At 37.4% G+C, this 25892-nt stretch overlaps 1 protein-coding gene across 1 annotated transcript in view; it reads left to right on the top strand.

Annotated features, from left to right (window-relative positions):
- Positions 1-25892, top strand: part of dlg3 (discs, large homolog 3 (Drosophila)) — a 108732-nt gene that overhangs the window by 55182 nt on the left and 27658 nt on the right. The window contains 5 exon segments of the mRNA XM_056472798.1: positions 2222-2391; positions 2661-2797; positions 4334-4478; positions 7553-7709; positions 25298-25454. Coding sequence (XP_056328773.1) covers positions 2222-2391; positions 2661-2797; positions 4334-4478; positions 7553-7709; positions 25298-25454 — 766 coding nt within the window.

Below are 25892 nucleotides of genomic sequence, written 5' to 3'. Positions count from 1 at the left end.
AGGTCTCAAACTCGAATCCGGTAGGGCTCTGCAAAGTTTTTCTCCAACCCTAATCAAACACAGCTGATCCAACTAATGAAGGTGTTCAAGACTACTAGAGACTGTTAAGCAGGTGCGAGTTCAGGGTGGTTGGAGCTAAACTATGCAGAGCTGCGGTCCTCCAGGAATTGAGTTTGAGACCATTGTTTTAAAGCATTAAGGCACTAAGAACTGTATTGTTTGTAATTTTAATAAAGATACCTTTGAGTGGATTATTTATACGATACAGTCACTACAGTTTTATTTTACATTTGATATTCAATTTCTGTAGCTAAATACCACTAGAGTCCCCAAAAAACATTTTATTTTATCTTTGCTTGATTGTATTTATGTGCTTGTAATTAGTTTTTTATTTTTATGCATTATTCATTGTCCTACAGAATTATCCCAATCCATCTGAATGAAGGAATTCTTTCCAAACAGAGCTATTCAAGCCATCTGGTGAAACTATATTCATATCGCAATATATTTCTCAAATAAATAAAATATTGCAATGCCAGAGTTTTCCAATATCGTGCAGCCCTATGTCAAGGTACTTTGGTCAAGCAGGGCAGCATTGCATACATTATACTCTTTGCTGGAGGAGGTATTGCACTGCAAAATGCTTTTCCTAATGAAAGTGTTTGTCTTCTTTTCTAGTCCAAGTATTTAAAATGCTTTAAATTAAAAGCATTTTCTAGAAAAGCGAAAAAAATATATTGTCTTGTTTTTAGAAATAATAAGTAAAAATTAAGAGAATTTGTCTTTAAAAGAAGCAAAACAATCTTCCAATGGGCGAAATAAAAACAGGATAATTTTACTTAACCCATTGGCAGATTATTTAGCTTGTTTTAAAGACAAGCTGATTTATTGTTTCTGAAAACAAGACAATATTTTTTGCTTGTCTAGAAAAGGCTTCTTGATTTAAGAATTTTTAGATATGTGGACTAAAGACAAGAGAAAAACTCTAAGAAAAGCATTTTTGCTGTAAGCTTGGTGAAAAATAAATATGGTGAGAGTAAGTTCAATATTGAACGAAATCCTAAACAGGTAATTGCAATTAATATTTTTTGCTAAGCATTTTATCCTTATTAAAGTCTTAGCTTATTAACTAAAATATAATCGAAGCTACACGCTACTTTAGATATACAAAGACAGTGCACTATTTTTCTTCTGAATTGGAGAAAGCGCAGCATACAATATGACGTATTAGCCCACATAAATCAGAAGCAGTGTCTGAAAATATGCTGTTCCAGATTTTCTCTTTCTGTGTCTGTTTCCCTTTTCCTGCTCATAAGTGCTGATGATCTGTTTTATTAGCATAGATCAGTAAAAATCACTGCATTCAAGAACTGTAAGGAGTTTATTAAAAATGTGCAGTAAAACATTTTCTGTTATTCTTTTGTAGTTGCATTCATACTAACACCATAGACAGATCGATGTGCTCAGAAACTAATTTAGTAGGAGTTTAAACTGACAATAAACCTTGAAACATATTTAGAAAATAAGCTTTCTTGTTAAAGAAGAAAAATATCATGCTAAAACCGTTTGTTTTGAGAGTATCTGAAACAACCTTTTGGGTATTTTGCTCAGGGACTTCACAGAAACATTCTGGTGACACTTAAGACTTATGTTACATTGAACAATGAGCAAAATGAAAATTATGAATAGTTATGAAAATTGCTTTTGCGACTACATGATATTGTAATCATTTGGAATTGGGCACTTACAAGAGTCAGTGACTGTTTGAGCCCATTAACACAAGGACAATAACTATAATGATAATAAACATAAAGATATAGTTCTAAATATAAAATAATATCACATAATATCCACACGACAAATAACAGGAAAGAGAAACAACATCATGTGAATGACTTTTTGAATGAATTTGCTAAAAACAAGGACACCCAATCTGAATCCATTCTACTTTAAATGGATTCAAACAGCAACACTCCAGTGTAGACGTAACAGAAGAATTTTGTCAGCTGGTGTGGATGCTAATATAGTTATGGATATTTTTATAGTTATTGATCTTGGTTTGAACAGGCCTTCAGGGTACTGTCTTAGAAGGAACCTGCCCATGTAAGCAGGTTTTGGAACAAAGTACATGTCTGTACGTACTCAAATATGTGTTATATATTCATTGCTTTATTGCTCAATTTATTCTTCTTCTGACTTTGAGTCTCTTCTTGTGCTTCAGGGTAAATGACTGTGTTCTGCGGGTGAATGATGTGGACGTGTCAGAGGTTGTGCACAGCAAGGCAGTAGAGGCTTTGAAGGAGGCAGGCCCAGTGGTCAGGTTGCTGGTGCGCAGAAGACAGGCTCCTCCTGAGACCATTTTGGAGGTCAATCTGCTCAAAGGGCCTAAAGGTTAGAGAAGCTAAATATGTATCAACTTCTGTATTTATTTAAACTTGAGTTGAATGCAGAAACATTGAAGCATTGTGTAATAAACATAAAGTAAACATGAATGAGTCTTTTCTTTTTCATGCTTCTTAATTGAATCTATTGCTTCGCTTGGAAATAAGCCACCTTAAGTAAATAAAATGGGTTGTGAGTGCTATTTCATGTTGACGTCAACCTCATGGCCAAGATCTGATTTCCTGGTCATAAATGTTACTCCATTTCATTTATTCAAGGTCTTGGCTTCAGTATTGCTGGGGGAATAGGCAACCAGCACATCCCGGGTGACAACAGTATCTACATCACTAAGATCATTGAGGGTGGTGCGGCACAGAAGGATGGACGACTGCAGACGGGCGATCGCCTATTGGCTGTAAGATTTCACCTACACTCAGATCACTGTGCACTTCAGTTTCAGTAGAGCCACATATAGACATGTACCGGAACACTGCATATCTTTGTAGCGAATTACCTTATGCTTCAGCGAGCACCGACACTGTTGTAGGCCATTATGCTATATTATAGATGTTATATCTCATGTGTGAAGGTTTATGGGCCACAGTGTGATTGATGTGAAGCTGAGCGCAAACTCAAACAAGGACACAGCTGCGATAAAGAGAAACACTTGCATGGCACACAAGTGCCAGGGACTGAGCAGGCTCTGACATGGTCATAAATGTCGTAATTAAATGGCTGTGCATCAATCGTGGCTGCCATAATTGCAGACATGTAAAGTGTGCCTTTCCTTTCTCTTCTAGAAAATGATGGCTTTGATTACTGAACAGAGTATGTCAAGAACATGTCAAGTATTATAATGGAAGTTATAATGTGTCTACAAACCAGATTTGATGCTTTATCAGATAACAGCATCATTTTATTGATTTTATTGGGGATGGTGCATAACAAGTTAAAAACAGTACTAAAGAAGCGAACACCTTGTGCACAGTCAGGCTCATTTAAAGAACTATCCACCTTTCAGTAAATAAATTGGTATTTTAATTCATTTAGGTAGTTTGAGTCTTTTATATGTTCAGTTTAAGGCAGGATGTTCCTTAACTTCAACTTAGATAGATAAATTAGTTATGTCTTTTCCATACTGTACATACAAACTGATATATATTGGTTGTTTATTTTATTATAAGAATAAAAGCACATTTCTGAAGAGCATGCACGTAAAACATGTCAAAGCCAGTTCCTGGAGGGCCACAGCTCTGCACAGTTTAGTTCCAACTCTAATTAAACACACTTGATCAAGCTAATTGAGTGCTTTAGGCTTGTTTAATACTTACAGATATGTGTGTTAAAGCAGAGCTGGAGCTAAACTCTGCAGGGCTCTGGCCGTCCAGGAATTGACTTTGACACCCCTGATGAAAAGTAACCCAAATAATAAAACAAAATAACAGAAACAAAATAGTGAAGCAGTGTTTAGATGCCATATTAATTATTTACAGCAATAAACCAACATTATTTTGAATGTTTTTTATGGTGTGAAATTGCAGAACTGACCAATGTGGTCTAAACAATAGATTTACAACAAAGTTCAGTAAACTCTTGTTTGTTTCTTCAACAATGCTTGTATTGAGGCAGTTAAACTGCAAATGACACTTTCCACACCCTCAGAACAAATCAGACACTTTCCCATCTGCCAATCGCTCAGCTTTCTGTGTAGCGTAGTTGCCCTAAAGCTTACAAAGGAAAAAGCAGTGTACCTTTCCAGCTTCCCCTCCCTCTCGTCCTTCCTCTTGTGACCGGACGGCTGAGAATGAAGCGCTGTCGCCGAGTGTGGGGCCATCCGGCCTCCGCTCCAGTCGCTTCCTTCCCACTTCTTCAAATGTGCTGTCGTGAATATTCTGAGTCACGCTTCAGAGCCCAGCCAATGTAACATGCGTGTGTGTGTCTGCCTTCGCAGGTGAATAACATTATACTTCAGGATGTGCGTCATGAGGAGGCTGTGGCCGCCCTGAAGAACACTTCAGACATGGTTTATCTGAAAGTGGCCAAACCGGGACCAGTACATCTCAACGACATGTACGCCCCACCAGACTACTCCAGCAGTACGTACCTTCTTTTTCTCATCTCCATCCATCATATGCCTCTACTAGTCCTTTTTATAGCCCAAGCACATGAGGTTGTTTTACTGCACTGATAAACGTGGGTCATTTCAAACATAACCCGCTGTATATATTCTCTGTTTTCATCTTTAACCCAGTAATGAAAGCGAGTAGTGTAGTGCTGTGGAGTTTTGTAACAGTACTGTAGTGTAGCAGTGGGTGCTGTTTTCAGACACCCACACACACTGCACTGCTGCTCCCATCACAGCACCAATCCCACCCTCCCACTGAGAGAGAGAGCTTTTGCACAATCCACATGCACAGATTGCGCACAAAATTCACGTTCTGTCACACCTGGTGGCTGAATAGCTCTTATTGGCCCTCATTTAGCTGTTTTCATACTTGGAAATCCATGTCATGTATGAGGAGATCCATATAATAAGGGATAAAGTGGGATTATGGACAACATCAGCACGATTATCACGTCAATAAATTCCAGTCACTGAATTCCAGCAATAATTATTTTCTTTTTGATTAGATGTCATAGCACACACACACACACACACACACACACACACACACACACACACACACACACACACACACACACACACACACACCCCCACACTGACATTCAAGGTTTGAGGTTTATTAAGAAATGAATACTTTTATTCAAAAAGATGCATTACAGTGACCAAAAGTCTCAGTTATCAGAGAATTTATCGTGAATATGCCAGCTTTCACAGAAATATTATGCTGCTCCTCTTTAACATAGATAATAATAAGAAATGTCTTGAGTTTCAAATTAGCACATTAGAATGATTTTATGAAGTGATGGCTCAACACAATCTCACGGCAATTCGTAACTTTTTGATTTAGTGGCTAATTTGTATGAATTCGTACGATCTAATTCGTACAATTTAGTACGATTTGCTCATCCCCCAATGACGGTTGGGTTTAGGGGTGGGGTTAGGTGCCACGCCTCCTTTTTAAAATCTTACAATTCCGTACGACTGAACTCGTACGAATTAGCCACTAAACTGACAAAACGTAAAATACTTACGTTTTGTCGTAAGAACAGGCTGAAATTGCGCAGGAATTTAAAAATATATTGAGATAATATTAAATATTAAAATTAAATTGAAATAAAAATTTTCCAAATTAATTGTGATTTTAAATCACATTGATAATGAAACGATAATGCACAACAAAGCACGGGATAACAAAAACACCATTTTTGGAATAAACATCTACATGCACATCAGAATTAGATAGGTTTTTGTAGGTTATGTAAAGAAATATAGTGCTTTTTTAGATTGTGTCTCTTATAAATCATATAAGTATAGATTATAGAAATCTAGATTAAACTAAAATGCCACATACTTTATTAGAAAGTTTCTATTTCGTTATTTTAGGCGCAAATATCAAAGTAGCCTTTTTTTTCATTTGGCCTAAACTATGTATAAAATTAAGCCTTAAATCTGTTTGCATATTTGCATAACAAAAATCTTTGTAGATTTTCCCTCATATCTCAAACATTTGCACAATACACAAGACTAAAAATACTATAAACATTACTCTGCCAAAATGTGATCTCACACAGTGGATTGTCATCGACGTTTTAGCAGGTAATGTTTTCATTTATTAGCAAGTGTGCTGGCAGCTGTCTACACTCACCTTATACCTGCAAATCTGAGGTATTTTGAGCTTCTCTTTGTTTTTAGTGTTGTCATACATTTTCCAAGAAACGTTTTACAGGCAGTTGTGTTCTTGCCAAACTTTCACAAGCAGTTTCTCTATCTCCACTGTCCATGGGGCCCATTCAACATTGGATATTGTGAAAGTACTTTCTGATTTAAAATCCTGAATATCAAACACATTTGGTATGATCAAGATGATGCTTCGGAGTAAATTAGGAAGTTAAAGATTTGATCTGTTGGCACCTCATATTCTCATTAATCTGGGTTGAACATTACAATTGACTAAGGGCCAGTTTAAACCCTGTTTTAGTTTTAAAGCGTGTAAGTTTTGCGATGATTGTGCCATCTGTCCACACTTCGGCAGAGATTTCAAGTGCTGAAAACTGAGCTTTTTGAAAACGCTACTGTTCCGTGTCAGTGTGGATGAGGTAAAACGGCGATATCTGAAAACGGAGGGATGATCTGATTTGGGCCTTTTCCTCAATATGAAGTAGCCTCCACAATGTTCAGTCTTGCATCCTCTCCTTGTAAGTCCAGACTTCGCAAGTCTGATATGGAAAACATACTCCGAGGACACGTCGGGTAAATGTTCAAAGGAAACAGTGTACTTTAAAACATCATTCACATTACCCTGGCTACGTTGTTTCACTTTCTCAACAATAAAACAAAAACATGATACAAGGAACTGCCTATTTTCATTTTGATATTAGCAACTTAGACACCAAAAATGTTGAGTCGTCATGTAGCTACATATTTATATGACCGTTATCTTCACTGTATGCATATTTATAATAAAAAGGAGCCTATAAGATAACTGCCTCCTTTCAGTTTCATTAAAAATACAAAACATACCCTCTCTTTTGCTGAATATCAGTTATAATAATTAATAATGGCCATTATTAAAGTATAACGTACAATAAGTTTAAATATTATAAGAAATAAATGCAAGCAATCAGTCAATATGCAGAATCAGTGTACGCAGTTAGATTAATTAATATATTATTTTGCACTCAGCCAAAACACGTTACCCAAGAACAAGTAATAGATTCAAAAGACCAAAGTCTGGGAATATGTTGTTATATATAGACAACAAGATGAATTAAATATCAGGTTTAACAAATATAGTGAGATTAGATCCGGCAGTACATTCTTGATGAACAGTCCGACGTGCACAGCTCTCATCTGGGTAGATGTGCTCAAAACACCCGCTGAATGCCTGGCACTCAGACTCGCGCATAACATTATCCTTAAATTATAAGGATAGTGTGTTAATTTTAGGATCTGTAATCCCAATCACAACTTACAAATTGGTCCTTTATAGCTACTTGGTAAAATCATCTGCTTTTTTCCCCTTTACTGGTCTCGGCCTCCCTCCAGCCTTCCCCACCATGGTGGACAACCACGTCGGACACAATTCCAGCATGGCCTACATGGGGGGCATGGAGCCTAAACCAGTGTACCAGCCACCCCAGGTCACCCCATCGCGGTACTCACCGGTCCCACGACACATGCTGGGGGAGGAAGACTTCACCAGGTTAGAGTCATGACTTTACTCATCTATTCACTCACGCTCACTCACTTCTTCACTTCAGGGTTCCCATGTTCATGGAAAGCCTGGAAATATCAGGGAATATTAATGTTTCCCGGCTTGAAAAGGTCAAACCAAAGCAGCTAACATAGCTATTTTTATATTTCACTTTGGCAAATTTTGCTTGACATATGTTTAATCATCTACAAATCTATAAAACGATAATAAAAAATAATATGTGCTGGAAAAGTTGATTGGCCAAAAGTGTGGGAACCCTGTCAATCAGATGGCCCTTTTCAAATGCACTCATGCACTGATGACAAAAAAACAACAACACTTGCATGTCCATATATATATTTGATAAAAGTCTACATAGTTTTTCCACAATCTGTGCTACAGTTCTTCAGCTTTAGTTGTTTAATTTCTTTTTGGCGATACTGTGCACATTTTATGATATAACTGGGCAAAGATAGAACAAATAAAAATGACTTTAAGTAGGTGTCGAGTGTGGGCTGAAGAACGTCTACGAGGTGTGTAATGCCTCTCTGTGGTGGTGTGTTTGTGAACATTGCTTCAACGAAACCTGACTGGGTGAATAAAGTCTCCAACACAAATCCCAACACGGCAAACAAACACTCTGAACATTAGAGATGCTTCTGGCATGGGGTCAAATGTCTTGAAGTTACGGTCACAGTTGCCTGGACATGAGATGGGTTTCACCTCTCTGAGCATGGACTCCCTGGAGCCTGTGAGTCAGCCCGGGCCCCAGAGCTGACTCGTCCCTCTTTTACCATCCAGCTAAATGCATCCTCACTTCTGCATGTCTGTGTTTGTCTCCGTCTGTGTGCATGTGTGTGCAGTATGCGTCTTCATACAGTATGTCTCTCTGTCTGCTGTCTCTGTGTGTCTGAAAGCGCCCCATTTACTATGTGATTTCTGTACCCCCAATAGGGCCGAGCCCATTTACAGTGCCATCCACAAACCTCATGGGGACACCAGCCCTCCCTCCCCCCATCTGTGCAGCAGGGGGTCTGGGGATGTGGGCTGCAGCCCCGCCCCGCCTGCTCTGTGTCAAAGCCTGGTCCCATACACCGGCAGGTACTAACCACTGCTTCTCGCTCTGCCTGGCTTAGCATAGCTAGTTAACCTGACAGTTACCCACCTCTCCCACCCCAAACACAACCACCATTCTTTCCCCTACGTCAACGCAACACAGGTAAGGCCTGAGGCGAAATGACTCCCTGCTTTGAGCATTGTACTCTTCTGCAGTATGGAGGAGAAGGCATGCGGTGTTAGCTTTTGGTAGAAGACTTCTTTCGTCATTTTCTTGCTCGCAGTCGTGTTCACGTATCTTTTAAAGTAGACCCAATTACAGATGAGCGCAGATGGAGAAGTTTGACACATGCACTTTTATGTCTCATTTTTTACCTTGCCTATACACTGTTGTGCAGACTTTGTTTGCACACAGTAGACAAGATGCCTGGACATCTCTTCTTCATTTCCAGAATTTTGTCATTTGGACAATGCCCATAGAGTCCCCAAACATTATCAGCGGAAGTATGCTTTGGGGTTTAAAGGTGCAGTATGTGGGATTGACATACTATATACTATGACTTACCATACCTAGTGGTTGGCCTAGGCATTGCCGTCCAAATTTAAAACACCTGGCACCTCCTGACAATTCCAGGTAAATGCAGGTTGCCAGATTGACAACACCAACCAGAGCAAGTGTGCCTGGCTATCGAGCTTACACTGTGTCCTAACTACACGTGACAACACATGATAAAACTGTCTTTTGTTTTTGTCCTAACCATCCTCGACAGCGACACCTGAAAGTTCTGTTTTAGAAACGTTTTTTTTTTTGCACCATCTTGGCTAAACAACTGCATTGACTACTATGACAATGATCACCTCAGGTACTGATTATGTGCTTTATTCAATATTAAATGCTACTAGTGTGAATACCATTTTACGTGACATTTATTGTCATACTGAAAGCAGCAGCAAGTAGTTTACCTCAGAACTTGAAAATAAAATAACAAGCAAAAATTTGAAAATGAAAGTTAGAACTGTGACTCAGGGCAAACCAACAAATCATTTTTCATTGCATTGCATTGCAATTTCTGTTGTGTTGCATTTGGTGCAGACAGACAAATAGTTTGTTGCATCGTGTGTTAGGACACTCAGGTACTATGTAGCCAGATCAGTCTCAAAAATAAAACATTTAAAAAATAAAATTCATACAGTCACAGAACAATTCACATTTACAAAATCTAATTTGTACATCGGGTTTTGAATTAATGAATTGCATTTGCGTTTTTTTAATCGTTTTTTGAATGTATGAATTGGATTTACATATTTTTTTATTTATGATTGGATTTGCATGTTTTTGAATCGGATTTTGAATTTCCGAATCGGATTTGCATATTTTTGAATCTTTTTTTATTTACAAATTGAATTTGTGTATTTTTTTATTCGTTTTTTGAATTTCCAAATCAAATTTGCACATTTTTAAATCTTTTTTTACATTTATGATTTGAATTTGTGTATTTTTTTTACAGTTTTTTTAATTTACGAATTAGATTTGCATATGTGTAAATCGTGTTTTGTACTTAGAAACTGGATTTTGTAAATGTGAATTGTGTTGTGGGTGGATGAACTTTATTTCGTAAATGTATTATTTTTGACACTGATTTGGCTCCATAGGTAATGTTTACATTTGTATTTTTCTATTATTTTCTAAATAAAACACCTCATGTGGATTTTTATAACTCTGAATCCGCTTTTAATTTCGGAGTCTTCTACTGTGCTCCGGAGGTCGCATTTTCAGCCACATACATTGAGGCAGCCTTCATGACTGAAATAAAAAAACACAATTGGGTAAACTGGCAGTGGGCAGGTTATAGAGACTGTAACAAAAACAGACATTCTGACACGGAGCACATGGTTTCAAAAGAGAGTAACTGACAACATATGTTTGCATAAATATCTGCAAACATATATATTTTTTATACTTTAGAAAAACTTACATAGAGCCCCTTTAAGGCCTATTGACAGCAGCATGAATGTTCGTCATGAATATCTGGTCAAGCCTGCCGGTTTAGGTCAATTAGTAAAAATGTCAGACAGTTTTATTAAAACTGCAGATTCAATCCCAGGTTGCACTTTTTTACATTTCAAAAATTTTCTTTCAGATTTGAAAACACAACACTACTAATTCCCCACTCCTTACCTAGTCCATTTTGTAGGTCCCCATGTTTAATATCAGATAGTATATGAGTGAAACCCTAAGCCATCACCTTTTAACGTTTATTATGTCTTGGTGTTTGTGTGTGCTCCATGAAGCAGTCATATTCTGAGTGATGTACTGTGACTGGCTGTCTTGGATGAGTATCATCCACTTTATGTATCAGTATGTGTCAGTGCTTGTTGTTTAATCAGTGTATATTCTCTGTACTGTAGTAAAGGTTCTACAGTATACCAGACAAATTATTCAACTGATTTTTCTACAGTACTCGCCCTAGGTATTAACATTTGGCTTTTAACTAGTCAACATCTCATTATGATGTGAATTATTCCCCGGATCAAGAGATAATTAGAGAATGTCTGTTATTAACAGTTAGGCTTGTAACTTAACTATAACTGGTGGAATACTTATAATGAATAACCGTAGCCATATCTGGAGTCAATCAATGACACTATGCTTTTTTTGACTTGGACCATAAGCAATCACCCAGAATTCCTTTGCAACTGCATATTAACAACACTGTGACAACCACCCAGATTACACTAGCAATCCCCTAGCAACTACCCATAACACCATAGCAACCCTATAGCAGGTCACTAAAACACTCACAGTCTTTGTAGCCAGACAACCACCCAGAACACTCCAGCATCTGCATTGCAATATCTTGAGACCCTAACAACCTGTCACTGCTGTGGTACCCCAAAGATACTCTTTTAGACGTATAGGTGCTAATATGTGCACTTCAGCAACTAATGTAGCTTTAGATAACCATATGGACCCTTTAGGTTGAGAAAAGGTACCCCTAGTGACAGCTCTTGTATCTTTATTTCTGAGATTGTAGCAATGCACCAAAAAACTGAAAACATCAGCAACCACACAGCAACACTCTGACAACCATACAAACACCCCAGCAACTGCATAATAACGCCTTGACAACCCAGAATCTCCAGCAAACCTCATCCTTTAGAAATGTCCTGACAGCCACCAACATATTCTAGCAATCCTTGAGAAAATATCTATAACACAGAAAACACAGTGATTGCCCTAGCAACCCCACACCAATGGCCTGGCAACCCCAAGAACACCCTAGCAGCTGCAAACCAACAATGGAGGAACACCCTCACAACCTCTAACTGTAGAAATGCCCTGACAGCCATTCTGAACATCCTCGCAGCTGCATAACAGCACACAGACAACCCAAAACTCATAATCAACCTCATACTGTGGTAAAGCCCTAACAACCACCCATAGCAATCTTGCAGCATCTTACATCTATAATATCAAAGCCATGCGCTAAAATATTAAAATCACCCTATGAACCATGTAGAAATGCTTAGACAACCATCCAAAACATCTATAACACCAAATCAGTGAACTGAAAACACCATAATACTTTAACATCTACAAAGCACCACCCTAGAAACCACCCATAGCACTAGAGCATAGGTCTCAAACTCGATTTCTATGCTTTGCACAGACTTGCTCTAACCCTAATTAAACAAAGCTGATCCAAAAGTGCTCAAGACTAGAGACTATTATGCAGGTGTTAGTTGGAGGTGGTTGGAGCTAGACTAGACAGAGCTGTGGGCCTCCAGGAGTTGAGACCATTGCACTAGAACATCACATAAATGACTTTTGCTTTGAAAGTATCACACACATTTTATGCTGAAAATTTGATATGCTGCAGGTTTAGGATGGCATCAAACGATATGAAGAATTTTTAATATATATGGAGAGCTATTATTCCCCAAGGTGCCTACAATGATGTGTGCACTTGCTTATGTAGTTTACAAGGACACAGATTTGTGGAATAACTACCTGTAGTAAACATGCACCCTGACCTGATGTGGAAGTCAAAGCCAAATTAAGCAGTCCCTCCAGGATTTAGCGTTTTTTATTTTTTCGATCGCTGAATTTATCACAAAATCAAGCAAACTTCACAAAATTTTGCAAATTTTGAAATGCCGTGGATTTCCCACAAATTCGGAATCTAGACGCTTTCTATGACGTCATCACAACACAGTTTCACCCAAAACAAAAGCCATGTGGACGCAAACATCCCTTGCTAAGCCATGATTTTACACACATCCTGATCATAGGTGGCAGTATATACCTTTACGCTGGTCTGCAACTTAGCATTTAACCAGACGAAGACAGCGCACGTTAAATAAGAGTCAACACACAAAGTCACATTTACCTTCAAATATTACTGCAAAAGACGGTGAGAACTTGAGGTGAGTGAAATAAGTTGAATAAAGACTTGTTGTGGGCACAGCACATAACACAGGCATTGTGTCATGCCTCTTTCACATTTTTTTAAACACATTTCTAAACTTTTAGTTTTAATAATTGATATCTTTTATCTTTGCCATAATGACGTTAATTAATATTTGACTAGATAATTTTCAAGATACTAGTATTCAGGTTAAAAGACTTAACTGGCATTTAAATAGCATTATTAGCATTTAAAGACTTAACTGGGTTAAAGGCAAGTTAGGGTAATTAGGCAAGTCATTGTATTACAGTGGTTTGTTCTGTAGACATCCAAAACAAATATTGTTTAAGGGGACTAATAAAGTTGAACCTAAAATGTTTTTTTTTTTTAATAAAAATGCTTATATTCTAGCCGAAATAAAACAAATAAGTTAAATTTAAAATTTCTCCAGAAGAAAACATATTATAGAAAATACTGTAAAAAATATTTGCTCTGTGAAACATAATTTGGGAAATAAATAAAAATGAAAAAAATAAATAAAAAATTACAGGAGGGCTCATAATTTTAACCTCAACTGTAAGTAACAACAACAACAACACTTTTACTTTTTTTTTTTACTGGAATGGCCTTCATGAGAGACTGCCTGTGCAATGATTCAGTGTATTTTAATCTTTGAGCTGTTATATGAGCTGCATATATATGGATACAAGATTAAAAAAAACACACAGTATCCTTTAAATTTAGTTACAGAAAGTTACAGAACATAGTATCTGGGTCTAGGAGTAATAATTATATATATATATATATATATATATATATATATATATATATATATATATATATATATATATATATATATATATATATATATATATATATATATGCAGCAAATATTGCTGCAAGTTTTAAGAAAAGCAGCAGCAAAATCAAAATTCTGAAAAAAAGTCCCACGAAATCCTGGAGGGACCGATTAAGTCCTTAATATTAACACTAACACTAACTAATTAATAGCATCATTTTTATTTTATGGGTGAACTAAACACAATTTTTTTTTGCCTTCCTCTTCGATAAAGAGGAGAGCTGTTAGTCCACAAGGTTCCACAATGATGCTTGCACCTGTTTATGTGGTTTACAAGGACACAGATTTATGTAACGACAATTGCTCGTAGTAAACAGGCACTCTGGCCTGATGTAGAAGTCAAAAATAAATTAAGTCCTAAACATTAACTCTAACTTTACACATAATTAAGAGCAGAATTTTTATATTCTGGGTAAACTAAGCCCTTATTTTTAATTTGCCTTCCTCTTGAATAAAGAGAATAAATGGTGATTTAAGAAGACATTCCTTCTGTCATGGCAATTCAAAATGCTTAAAAATCATCTTCTTTTGTCATACAAAATTTGCCACTGATTTACTGTGAGGGTTGGGTTACATTAGGTAAGACAATATAATGCATTTTTTACAGTATAAAATTAATTATGGCTATAGAGAGTCCTGTTAAACCACATGTAAGTGTGTCTGTATTCAACAATAATGACCTCCCACCCTCCTATGTCCTCTATGTGTATGTTTTTATGTCCATCAGTTTGTAAAGAAGCACTGCATTGTTGTAGGTATGACAAAGACTGGAGCGGACATGCAGTGATTTATTATCCTCCAAATACATAAATATACACTCGCGGAAGCTTCCAACACAGGAACGATTTGGCTTCTGTTGCAGTTATGTAAATATAAACAGTAGGGCCTGCTCTTACCATAAATGTATTGGGAAGTAAGAGGCTGATTCTGCAGTCAGACTACAAATGAGTAGTGGCGCACATTCCTGAAGCTGTCATGATTCATTTGAACGGGAGAAAGCAGGCCACAAACACACACACACACACACACACTCACACACAGTGGGCTCTGCCAATGCCCATCACACACACAGATACACTTAGACAGTCTGTCATAATGTGCTGACATGAACACACACTCCCTTTGACACATAGCCCAAACACACATGCACAAATACAGTATGAAACACAATATTTAAACCTACACAGGGCTACACCTACAGTACCAAAGTACATAAATAGCGTTATATTAACCCACTTTGCACTCCGACGTACCCAAACTAAGCTGTCAGAGTAAGTCTGAACCTTATCACAATCACCCCGGAGGTCTCCCCAGAGGCTAATAAAAGTTGTTTACAAGCATATATACTTTGTGTTGGTGTACAGTGACAGTTTCCTCCTGGAGGAGTGTGTGTGTGTGCGTGTGAGTCACAGGAGAGACTCAGATAGGCCCTCTACCCATCTGTGCTTCCCCCACACTAGCACAGTGGTCACAGACACATTTAGATCCCTCCATCTGACCCAATACACACTAACGGCCCCCTGGATTCTCTACCAGCTGAATACATTACAGAGATTCGGCGAAGATCTCCCACCCACTAATAAGATCCCACAACACTATTGGCCATGCCACAGCCATTTGAACTGGCCAATGCCAATCTGCTTGTTCACAGATGATGGACACACCTTTAGAGACCATCATAAAAAAGCAGACGGATACAGAGATCTCAAAGGTCAGGCCATTTGTGACCATGTTTGATTAAACATGAAAATGGCTTCCTTGCGTGACTCATGTTTTTCCGTTCAGAGCATGACATGCTTTGGTGAGAGTAATTCATGACTGCTACAAACACAGTTGTGAAGAGAATATTGATAATTGTGTAACGTGAAGTAATAATACATATTTTTGTATACACAAATAAAACAGGGCAATGCTTTTTTATCTATTATTACTACACAGCAAAACATAACAGTCAAAATCACTAAAAGAAATAAGTTTAACATATAAAATAATCCAAGTTTAACTATAATTTAAAAAAAGTTAGTTTGACTCAATGAAAAAGAGTTATCGTAACTCATGAACGGATTATATTAATCAGAACTCAAAATGAATGAGTTATGAATGAGTGAATTATATTTTTTGTGTAACTTAATTCAAAAACTATAGGAGCAATACCAAACCATTCCAGTAGCATAGTTTGGAGTTAATTTGTAGAACTTACAGCAATTTGATAACTGAACTTAAAATCTTTAAGTTACTAATACTCTAAAAGTTTCACAACACAAATTATATATGTGTATATGACTATATATAGTCACAGTCATATAGTTTTCACTACTCAAACCATGTTGTTTCAAAACTTAAATGGTTTTCTGCGATCGGTTTCCTCAAACAGTTTGAGTTGATTGTACTTATTGGGTTTTACAGTGTATGAAAATTCTACATTTTTAAATCCTGATTAAAGAAACCATAATTTTGGAAAACGCAGCGGGAAATTCCTTTGACCTGTCTTGGTATTGATTATAAGTCTACTATTTATTCTTAACTGTGCACACCGCGATATTGTAATATTGTTTTGAATTAGACCACACTGCTGTTTTTTGTGGGGTTTTTTCTTCTTTCTTTTTTCCCTTAAAAATACTGGATACTGTTTATGTTCTACTCATTGCTGTGTATACAACTTATTCTGAAAAATTCAATTTTAAAAATACATTTTTGCTCCGTTGCTAATTTAATTTTTAATTACACTCAAAAAAGTATTTTTGCTGGTTGTTCAAACTTCTTATTTAAAAGGAGCTCAATCAACACAATTCTTGAGTTTTTGGGGGGGTCAACTTTATTGTTTTATGTTCAATCCATTTAAATTTGCACAAACAAGTGAACTTAATTCATTTCTGCTGGGACAACTCTCCCCACGTTCGCGTAGGTTTCCTCTGGGTGCTCCGGTTTCCGCCACAAGTGCAAAGACATGCGGTACGGGTGAATTGAATAAGCTAAATTGTCCGTAGTGTATGCGTGTGAATGAGAATGTATAGGTGTTTCCCAGTGATGGGTTGCAGCTGGAAGGGCATCCGCTGTGTAAAACATATGCTGGATAAGTTGACGGTTCATTCCACTGTGGCGACCCAAGATTAATAAAGGGACTAAGTCGAAAAGAAAATGAATGAGTGAATGAAAAAGAAATCCACTATTTGTTTTCCTTTTATTAAATTCAGGAGCCATGTGCACCCACTGACAGGTAAAGTCTGCTGCTCACATTTTGTACAGTGTTGCCTAAGCATGTTAGATATCTATAAAATATGCAATATATCAACATCATCAAATTAAAAGAATATACACAGCAAATGAGAAATAAATGACATAAAGAAATAAAATCATCTATTGAATGAAAATCTCGAAAAGTATAATAATTGCAAGAATAAAAGTGTAGATTATTTAAATAAGGTATACAAGTTAATTGACCATTTCTAATGGTGTACATAAATTTTGCAGCCAGTTTAGATGTAATTTAGTCCTTTCTGAGTAAATAGAAAAGTTTACCGTTGTTTAGATCAAAGAATTAATTATATAATGTTTCTCTCTGTCTTGCGGCTGTGCACGAGCTGTCAGTTGTGAAGCCAAGTGAAGGTAAATCAGGCTTAAAATAAAAATGTGATGCAAAAACACATACAATTAACGATGGCTTAGAAAGTGAAACCAAAACTGAATCTCTGACATTTTAGGAGATTTAGAAACCCCGGACAGATGCATTTCTAAGTTCCAAAAACACGTGCCTCTGTGGGTCTCTGTAGAGCATGTGAGATTGTCTGTGGGAATGTTGACAAATGTTGACAAATAAATGTCACCAAATATACTTGGGCAGCCATTAATATACCTAGGCGGCCCATCCAAGTAAAGTCTATGTATGGGAAGCACTGTATTGTATGAAAAAAATTATAAATTAAACTTAAAAAAATGCTGGGTTCCAAACAATTCATTCATGTTGTCCCAAAACAAATTGATTAAGTTGGATTGAACAAAACAATTAAGCAGTCTCCCCCAAAAAAACTCAATTATTAGCAAAAATCATTTTTTGAGAGTATTTAAAGGACTGCCTTGATATTTTAAGTTTTAAACTCACAATAATTCAATCAATTTTATTAGAAAAAGTTGTTGAAACTGTACTATAATTTGTACTGATACGTTAAAATAGCACACATACACAGCAAACATTTTATTTTGACTAAATTTAAACAACTTAAATTTAGCAACATTTAACTTAATGTGTTTGTTTAAATTCAGCCCAATTTAATAGTTTGCAACCGCTTAACTTTTTTGTAAATCCAGTTAATATGTTTTTTCACTGTATAAGCTACCATGGTAAAGCTAAGTTTGAACATATAGACCATTTTGAATAATGTAAACAAAAACAGTGGCCCCTATTTAATTAAATAGTGTTGAAGGTGTTGTGGACGACAGTGAAGAGCGGGTTGGTGGAGATTCATGGAATGAAGTGAAGACTGGGGGGGGGGGGGATAGTGTCGTGGGCGAAAGTGAAGTGTAGGGTGGGGCGGGGCGGGGCGGGGCGGGGCGAGGGTGCGTGTGAGGAGAGGGATCAGTAAAATGAGGTGCCGGATCAGATGTCAGAGGTACCGGATCCTACGTGTTCCAGCACAAATTACACAAATAGGTCCCAACCTATTTCCTGTTTTACATTTTGACTTTCTATAGCTTTGGAGAATCACAGAAGAGCCACATATTGATAAATAATTATTATGATAGCGGTTTTGAATTTGTTACATTTATGAAATAATTTGATAACAAGCAGGAAATGTTCATGGGCCAATAACATAACCACATTAAAATGGGCTATAGCTGAATCCACCATTCTCTTTCCTTGTATTTCTCTGTTCGCAGTTCAGAATTGAAGTCTTTACAACATCATTGTCAACAACATTGGCAGCACTAACTTGTCTTTTGATTTTGTTTATACTGTGTAAATACCCGGCATTATAGGATCTGTTTGAAGCTGGGGTACTTTTTGGCGGCTTTACTCAGTGACGCACCTGATTGTAAACTGTTGACACACTTGAGTTATTCTTAGCTGCTCTGAGATGCTGGAAATATCTTAAACGTCTCTTGGCATAAAGTCAAACGCGACTAAAGTAGTGAGAAAGCGATCGGTGGTTTTCACCTTGAGCTTTAAATGCTCTCAGAGAAAGAGAAGGGGAAAGAGAGCATAGCCTATAGCAGAAAGCCATGAGCCTGTGATCCTGCCAAACAGAACATGTTTTCCACAAAGAATTATGTCTCTGTGTGTTTCCGGAGAGCATTATCCACTGTGTCCATCATTAATCATCCAACCACAGCCAATTACTTAGAGCACAAGGAGAAGCAGACAAACTGCACTGGGGCATCGCAACCCTGTAAACCTCTGAGCTTTCTGGTCATCCTTCAGTGAGGTTGTAAAATTACAGCTTGTCCCATGATGGTGGGCTGGTGGTTGTGGGGGGCACATGTTTTATAGACATTGTTGCTGAAAGAGTGATAACAACAAGTACTGCACAAAGGCTTATAATGATTGGATGCCATTTAAGATACTGTCTACACCTTTTACTTTCTTTAAGAGTCTATGTAGAATTCAGAAACCATTTTTATTAGGGATTTCAGTGGTTGTCGATGTCTTATTCTTAAATTACAAGTAAAAATATCTTTGCATTGATTTACTGTAAACAAATAGATTACCTGGATTGATAAGACTGTAGGTTTAATGAATCCCTCTGAATGAACATTGTATATTCATTAATTTTCCTTCGGCTTAGTCCCTGATTTATCAGGGGTCACCACAGCGGAATGAACCACCAACTACTCTGGCATTTGTTTTACTCAGCGGATGCCATTCTAGCCTCAACCCAGCACCTATAATGGGAAAACTGAACATTGTGCACTACCTGACAAAAGTTTAGTCGTCCATTCCAGATTTAAGAGCAACTAACAATAACTTGTCTTCTAGTTGATCATTTGGAAAAGTAGCAGAAGGTAGACTTGGATGGCAACACCTCAGTAGAGGGCAAATTCTTGAGCAGGATAGCTCTCCATCTCATACTTTACTCTCAACATCAAAGTTCCTGAAAGCAAAGAAGGTCAAAGTGCTCCAGGACTGGCCAGCCCAGTCAGCAGATATGAACATTAATAAGCACGTCTGGGTTAAGATTAAGGTGATGGCATTGAAGATGAATCCAAAGAATCTTGATGAACTCTGGGAGTCCTGCAAGAACACTTTCTTTGCCATTCCAGATGACTTTATTTATAAGTTATTTGAGTCATTGCAGAGATGTATAGATGCAGTCCTTCAAGCTTTTCTCCAAGATTATTTTTCGCAAAATATTCCAAAGAGATTAAATTCTTAAAAATTGTTTTCATGGTCTTCGTTATCAACTTTTTTTGTTCTGGCCTCACTTCTCTTGATGTTAACCAAATTAAAAACTACTCGGACTTTACTTACACATTGGGTACATATTTTAACAGACACTTTTTATGGGATTTCATTTTTTAGATAAACCAAATGTTCTTCATTTTTTATTCACCAAAGATGAAAATTTTCCTTTACTCATTTACTAATTAATTACTTTCTTCTGAAGAAAGCAAATGCAGATAATTCAAAGAATTAGGGCAACCAAGTCGTTTCTGATCTCCATTGGCCCTCATTCTTCAAAAAAATCTTATTTTATGTTTAGATTAAGAAACATCTTTCCAGTTCCCAAGGCATCCACCACATAATACATATGCCAGAGTAAATGATGGTTTGATCTGCCCCTGATAAATGAGGGATTAAGCTAAAGGATAGTGAGGATAGTGAAGAAACAGCTTGAAGAGTTTTTATTTATTGGGTGAACTACTCAAACTCTATGAGACATCATTTATTTTGTAACTGATTCCAGCCAAATATCTAAACACCCTTTTACCCATATTCGTTTGTACTCTTGCAATATTCAAATTAAAATCTTGACAAAGAAGATTACTTAAACCTTTACACTGTTGTAAAAAGAAGCCAGAGTAGATTTATCCATTAATAAAATTATACTAAGGCTTAAGTATATGGGAGGACAATGCAGACCATCCAATCCACACACACAATGAACAATGAAGCCTGCATGAACCTGAAAGCAGCACCAACCAATTTATGATCGCTAACATCATGTTTGAGGATGCGATATTGTGGTGAACGTGGCTGAGTAAGAGTTAAGCCTTACCCTGTTCCTGCAGGGGTGACGGTGTGACAGGCGATGTGCTGCTGTTTCCCATCACTCCCCGTGCACTTAGAGAAAGCATGCATGCACACATACGCCACTTCACTGCTGGTCTGGAGCGAGGTACAGAGTCCTGGGAAAATATTGTTCAAAACCCTGCTTTGTAGTTACTGTAGCAGCAGGAAACATGTTCACAGTTAACATCTCGTCTTCTTTGCCAATGGTAAAGTCAAATGCAGAGAAACGGGGAAGGACAAGCTTCGCCTTCATGAACAGGTACAGTAGATCTAGAATGTTGTTTAGTGAGGTATTGTTTGCCTACCGATGCCTGCTTTTTCTCACTGAACTGTACAAGAATGCATTAAGTGAATTGAGTTCTGCAACATCAAAATAGCCACTCTTCACCTTTTTATTGCTTTTCCACTGTTTTAAAAATTGATGAGTTATAAATAATTTCCAAATATTATTTGTTTTCTCTCAAAAATAATAAAAACAGCATATATTCAGTTGATTTAGTACAAAAAAAGTAACTTTGCTTTAAGGAATAAGTGCTTAATCCAAACATTAATATTAATAATTGCCTTTAATTAATGCAGTTGAATCATTTAATGGGTAATTTATTTAATTACAATTATGTAATTGCAATTATGTTTGATTAGCATTTTGTCAAAATGATTGTATAGTTTAATCTTCAAAGCATTTGGTGTCATGGTTCTGTGTCAATTAAGTTTATATAGCCAATAGTTTTGTGCAGCTTTTTAGTAGATTTTTCACTGTTTGTTGGACAAAGTCTTGTTTGAACATTTTTATAAAACCAAGGTTTTGTAGGCCTTATAGTAGACACAGGATAGTAAAACACTCCATTTCCCTGAACTCATTGTCTATGTTGAATTTGTTTCAATGGATTAGTTCACCCAAAAATTTTTATTAATTAACCACTCAGCTTCATGCTGTTTCAATCCCCTTAGACCTTCATTCTGAATAAAAATGAAGAAATTTTAGATGAAATCAGAGAGCTCTGTAACTCTAATGGACTTCAGTGGTTCATCTTTAATCATACAAAACAATTATCCAAGAACACATTTGTGGACCTCTATGAAAATGACTTTCCATGAGGGTGCATGTTTACTACTGGCAATATGACGTATTTGCTATAAAGGCTGTATTATATTGCTGCAACGAGTAATCATCACCATAGCAGTGCATTTATACTTCAGCATTTTGTTTTTGTGTTGCTCTGATAATAACACTTGCAAAACACTAGCTGGCAGTGGGGTTTCTACGTTCCTCTGTGTTGAGTTTCTTCGAGGGTGTATGTTAATTTACTACAATGGCCCCCAGCCAATTAGATTTTGAGACCCCTGCTTTAGGGTGTACTCACACTAGGCTATCCAAAGCATTCCTGGGCATGTTTGACTCTCAGTTTGTTTGAAAAGTGTGAGTGATCGGCCCGGTTGGAAGAGGTGTGCCAGAGCGCGGTTCAGTTGGGCTTTGGTGCAGTACACTTGTGGTGTGACTGCAAAGTGTGCCTGAGCATGTGACGCCACTTTTAAGGGACTGTTTCATATGGATTTATTAATCATTCTTACTTTTCAATGAACGTGAACTGTCATAGTTTATCAAAGATACAAACCCATTACTGCATGTCAGCTGCCACCTTCAGCATACCTCCTAATACGTGCAGCATGAAGACTTTATGAATGTATGAGGGTCAAAAGTGGTGGATCTGTTCAGCAAAAGATTTGACTGCACGTCACCACATATCAAAACGACTTAAAATAATACAAAACAATATAACTAAAGCAATCTCCGCTGTGCTGAGCGAGAGCGCACCTCTTACGTAACTGAACAGTGGCATCATCGATGACAAAATCGTGCTCAGGCTCGGAAGGTAAAATGCAGTGTGAGTGCAGTCGTGCCTAGTGTGACAATCATGCCTAATGTGAGTACACCCTTAGAGTCAGCAAAAACACGAAATTGCCGTATTGCCTAAACATGCACCTTGAACTGACATAGAAGACAAAGACAAAGGCAAGACTAAGGCCAACTAAGTCGCTAACATTAAAGCCCAATCCCAATTCTACCCCTTAGCCCTTCCCCTTACCCCTACCCCTCGTTTTGCGCATTCCCATTAAGGGGTAGGGGTGTCCCATTCTCTTTAGCTTGAAGGCATAAGGTTAAGGAAAAGTGGTGAATAGCCCTTCGAGCGAAGATTTTATAGGACCACACTCGAAACCAAGGGGTAAGAAAATTTCCCAGAATACACCAGTCACAATGGCAGGATAGTTACACCCGGAAGTCAGGAGATCCACAAATTAGTTTTTTTTTTTTGTCATTATTATGAATTTTTACAACAAACAAGAATATGTTTTAATATATTCATAACCTTGTTCGTGTTTTACTGTCATGCTTTAAAAAACAATGCTAAAATAAAAACCACTAAATTTCGCGATCTATAATCCATAATCATAACTCCTGTACAGCAGTCCCACAACATTCTAATACTCGATGACACTCGAATACCCTATCAGAAAAGTCTAGTGGCTGGGAATGAGCTTTTTACAGTGTCTGCTATAATGTTAATGATGTTTTTGTGTGTTTACATAGATGTATATGGCCACTAAATGCACAGTATTACGATCTTATTGCCACATTAGATCGTTATGATAACATAATATATGCATTCAGTGATTTCCTGAAGAGAAATACCAAAAAATAACACAACTGGAATAACTACAGCAGTCACCATCATCTGATCTCATATTAAACATGAGATCGCGATGACGCATGATGACACGTGCAGGTGCTGTAGTGCTGTCCCATTTCTTAGGGGTAGATTTTGAAGCCCTTCCCCTTCACACTCGGTTTTAAGGGCCAAAGGGAAGTGGTAGGGGTACAAAAATAGAATTAGGATTGGGCCTAACTCTTCACCTAATTAATATCAGAATTTTATTTTTAAATGAACTAACACGTTATTTCATTTCGGTCTTCCAATTCATCCCGAAATGAATTGCAGAGGACAGACTTCAATTGAGAGGAACTATAAAATATCTATGTGGATAAAAGACCCATAACAGTGGCAGAAGTTGTCCAGGCCATGGTTTTACTTTGTAATAATAGAAGTTTAAACATTTTTTTTCAGTTTCACATTTCAGTACTCTCCACACGGTACTCCAAAGTCAGTTTGCATGTTAAGTACTGCATGTATGTTTCATTTAAGGACAGAACATATAAAAGGCCAGCTTGACTGCTCAAATAAAAGTGCGGTTTTCAGCATCATGAAGCTGTAGCACAGGTAGTCGAGATGGAATGGCTCATGTCAAGTTCTGCTAGTGCTGAATCCTAATGAGAAACATGCACACTGCACTGCTGACAGAAAGGAGCTGTCATGACAAATGTGGATGTATGTCTCATTTTTTTAGGAACTGGTTTTCATGTGTTACTCTACAGTACATTCAGGAAGGGTTCTTGACGGCCTGTGAATGCAGTCAAGACTTGCTGCTGTGCCAGTCTGGAATGTCTCTCTGCCTGCAGATGAATCACGGCTTGCTAAAACAGTACCGCAGTCCTGCACGAGGCATGGAGGAGCTCAACGTGTGAATGTGCTTTGTGCCCGACTGAGAAAGTGTGTTGGTTATCGGTGTGTATGTGTTAGAGCTCAGTTCTGGAACAAATCTGGAACACTTGCTGTTTAGCTTTGTTGTGGATGAAAGTTTGCCAGTCTCCTCTAGTCGTGACTAGAGTGTTGTACGTTCTTGTGGATCTGTTCATCTCGATTTCCCCTCTCTCTCTCTCTCGAAATGCAAAATAATAATTTACCTTCTGGAAAAACTGAAACATTATTATTGTTCCTTTAGCCTCTGAATTCTCCTTCTTTCTGCAGTCTGGGATGAATGAAGGTTTGTGAGAGATTTTGAAAACCATCCCACTCTCAAATGTCTTAGCGTGGTTTTTCCACTGTATTTCTTTTATATTGCACATTTATGTCTGTCTTTCGTCCTCTCCCCTGATGCTGTGCTGATCTAAGTCCATCCTGATGCTTGACACTGTCGTTCTGTTTGGCAGGGAGCCGCGGAAGATCCTGCTGCACAAGGGTTCCACAGGCTTGGGATTCAACATTGTGGGCGGTGAGGATGGAGAGGGCATCTTTGTGTCTTTCATCTTGGCAGGAGGGCCAGCCGATCTGAGTGGAGAGCTGAGGAGAGGAGACCGTATCCTGTCGGTCAGTATCTGTCCATGAAAATATACATTATCATTCAAAACTGTGAGGTCCGTAAGATTTTTTTTATTTTTTTTACCATGAGAATTACAATGGTATTTATTTAGACTTTGTTCAAATAAATCCCATATCAGGGTGTCTGCAGGGTCTTAAAAAGTCTTAAACTGTCTTAAGTGTCTTGAGAAATATTGTGTTGTATGTCTTAAATCATTTTAAACAGGTCTTAACTCCTCATGATAATAACAGCAACATATGCCTTTACATAATCTTCAATTTACACAAAAACTATTTTTTAGAAGAAAGTGTGAGTAGACATAATATTTATAAATAGTCATGAAACTTAAGGTTTATAACAGAAATGCTTTAGGTTGAATAGGATTTATACTCAATTCACTTGGACCAAAAGCAAACAAATATATTTATGAATATTCGTGTAGTTTT

The sequence above is a fragment of the Danio aesculapii genome, chromosome 14 (genome assembly GCF_903798145.1).
Source record: "Danio aesculapii chromosome 14, fDanAes4.1, whole genome shotgun sequence".
Taxonomy (NCBI): Eukaryota; Metazoa; Chordata; class Actinopteri; order Cypriniformes; family Danionidae; genus Danio; species Danio aesculapii.
This window is presented reverse-complemented; position numbering and strand designations above follow the sequence as displayed.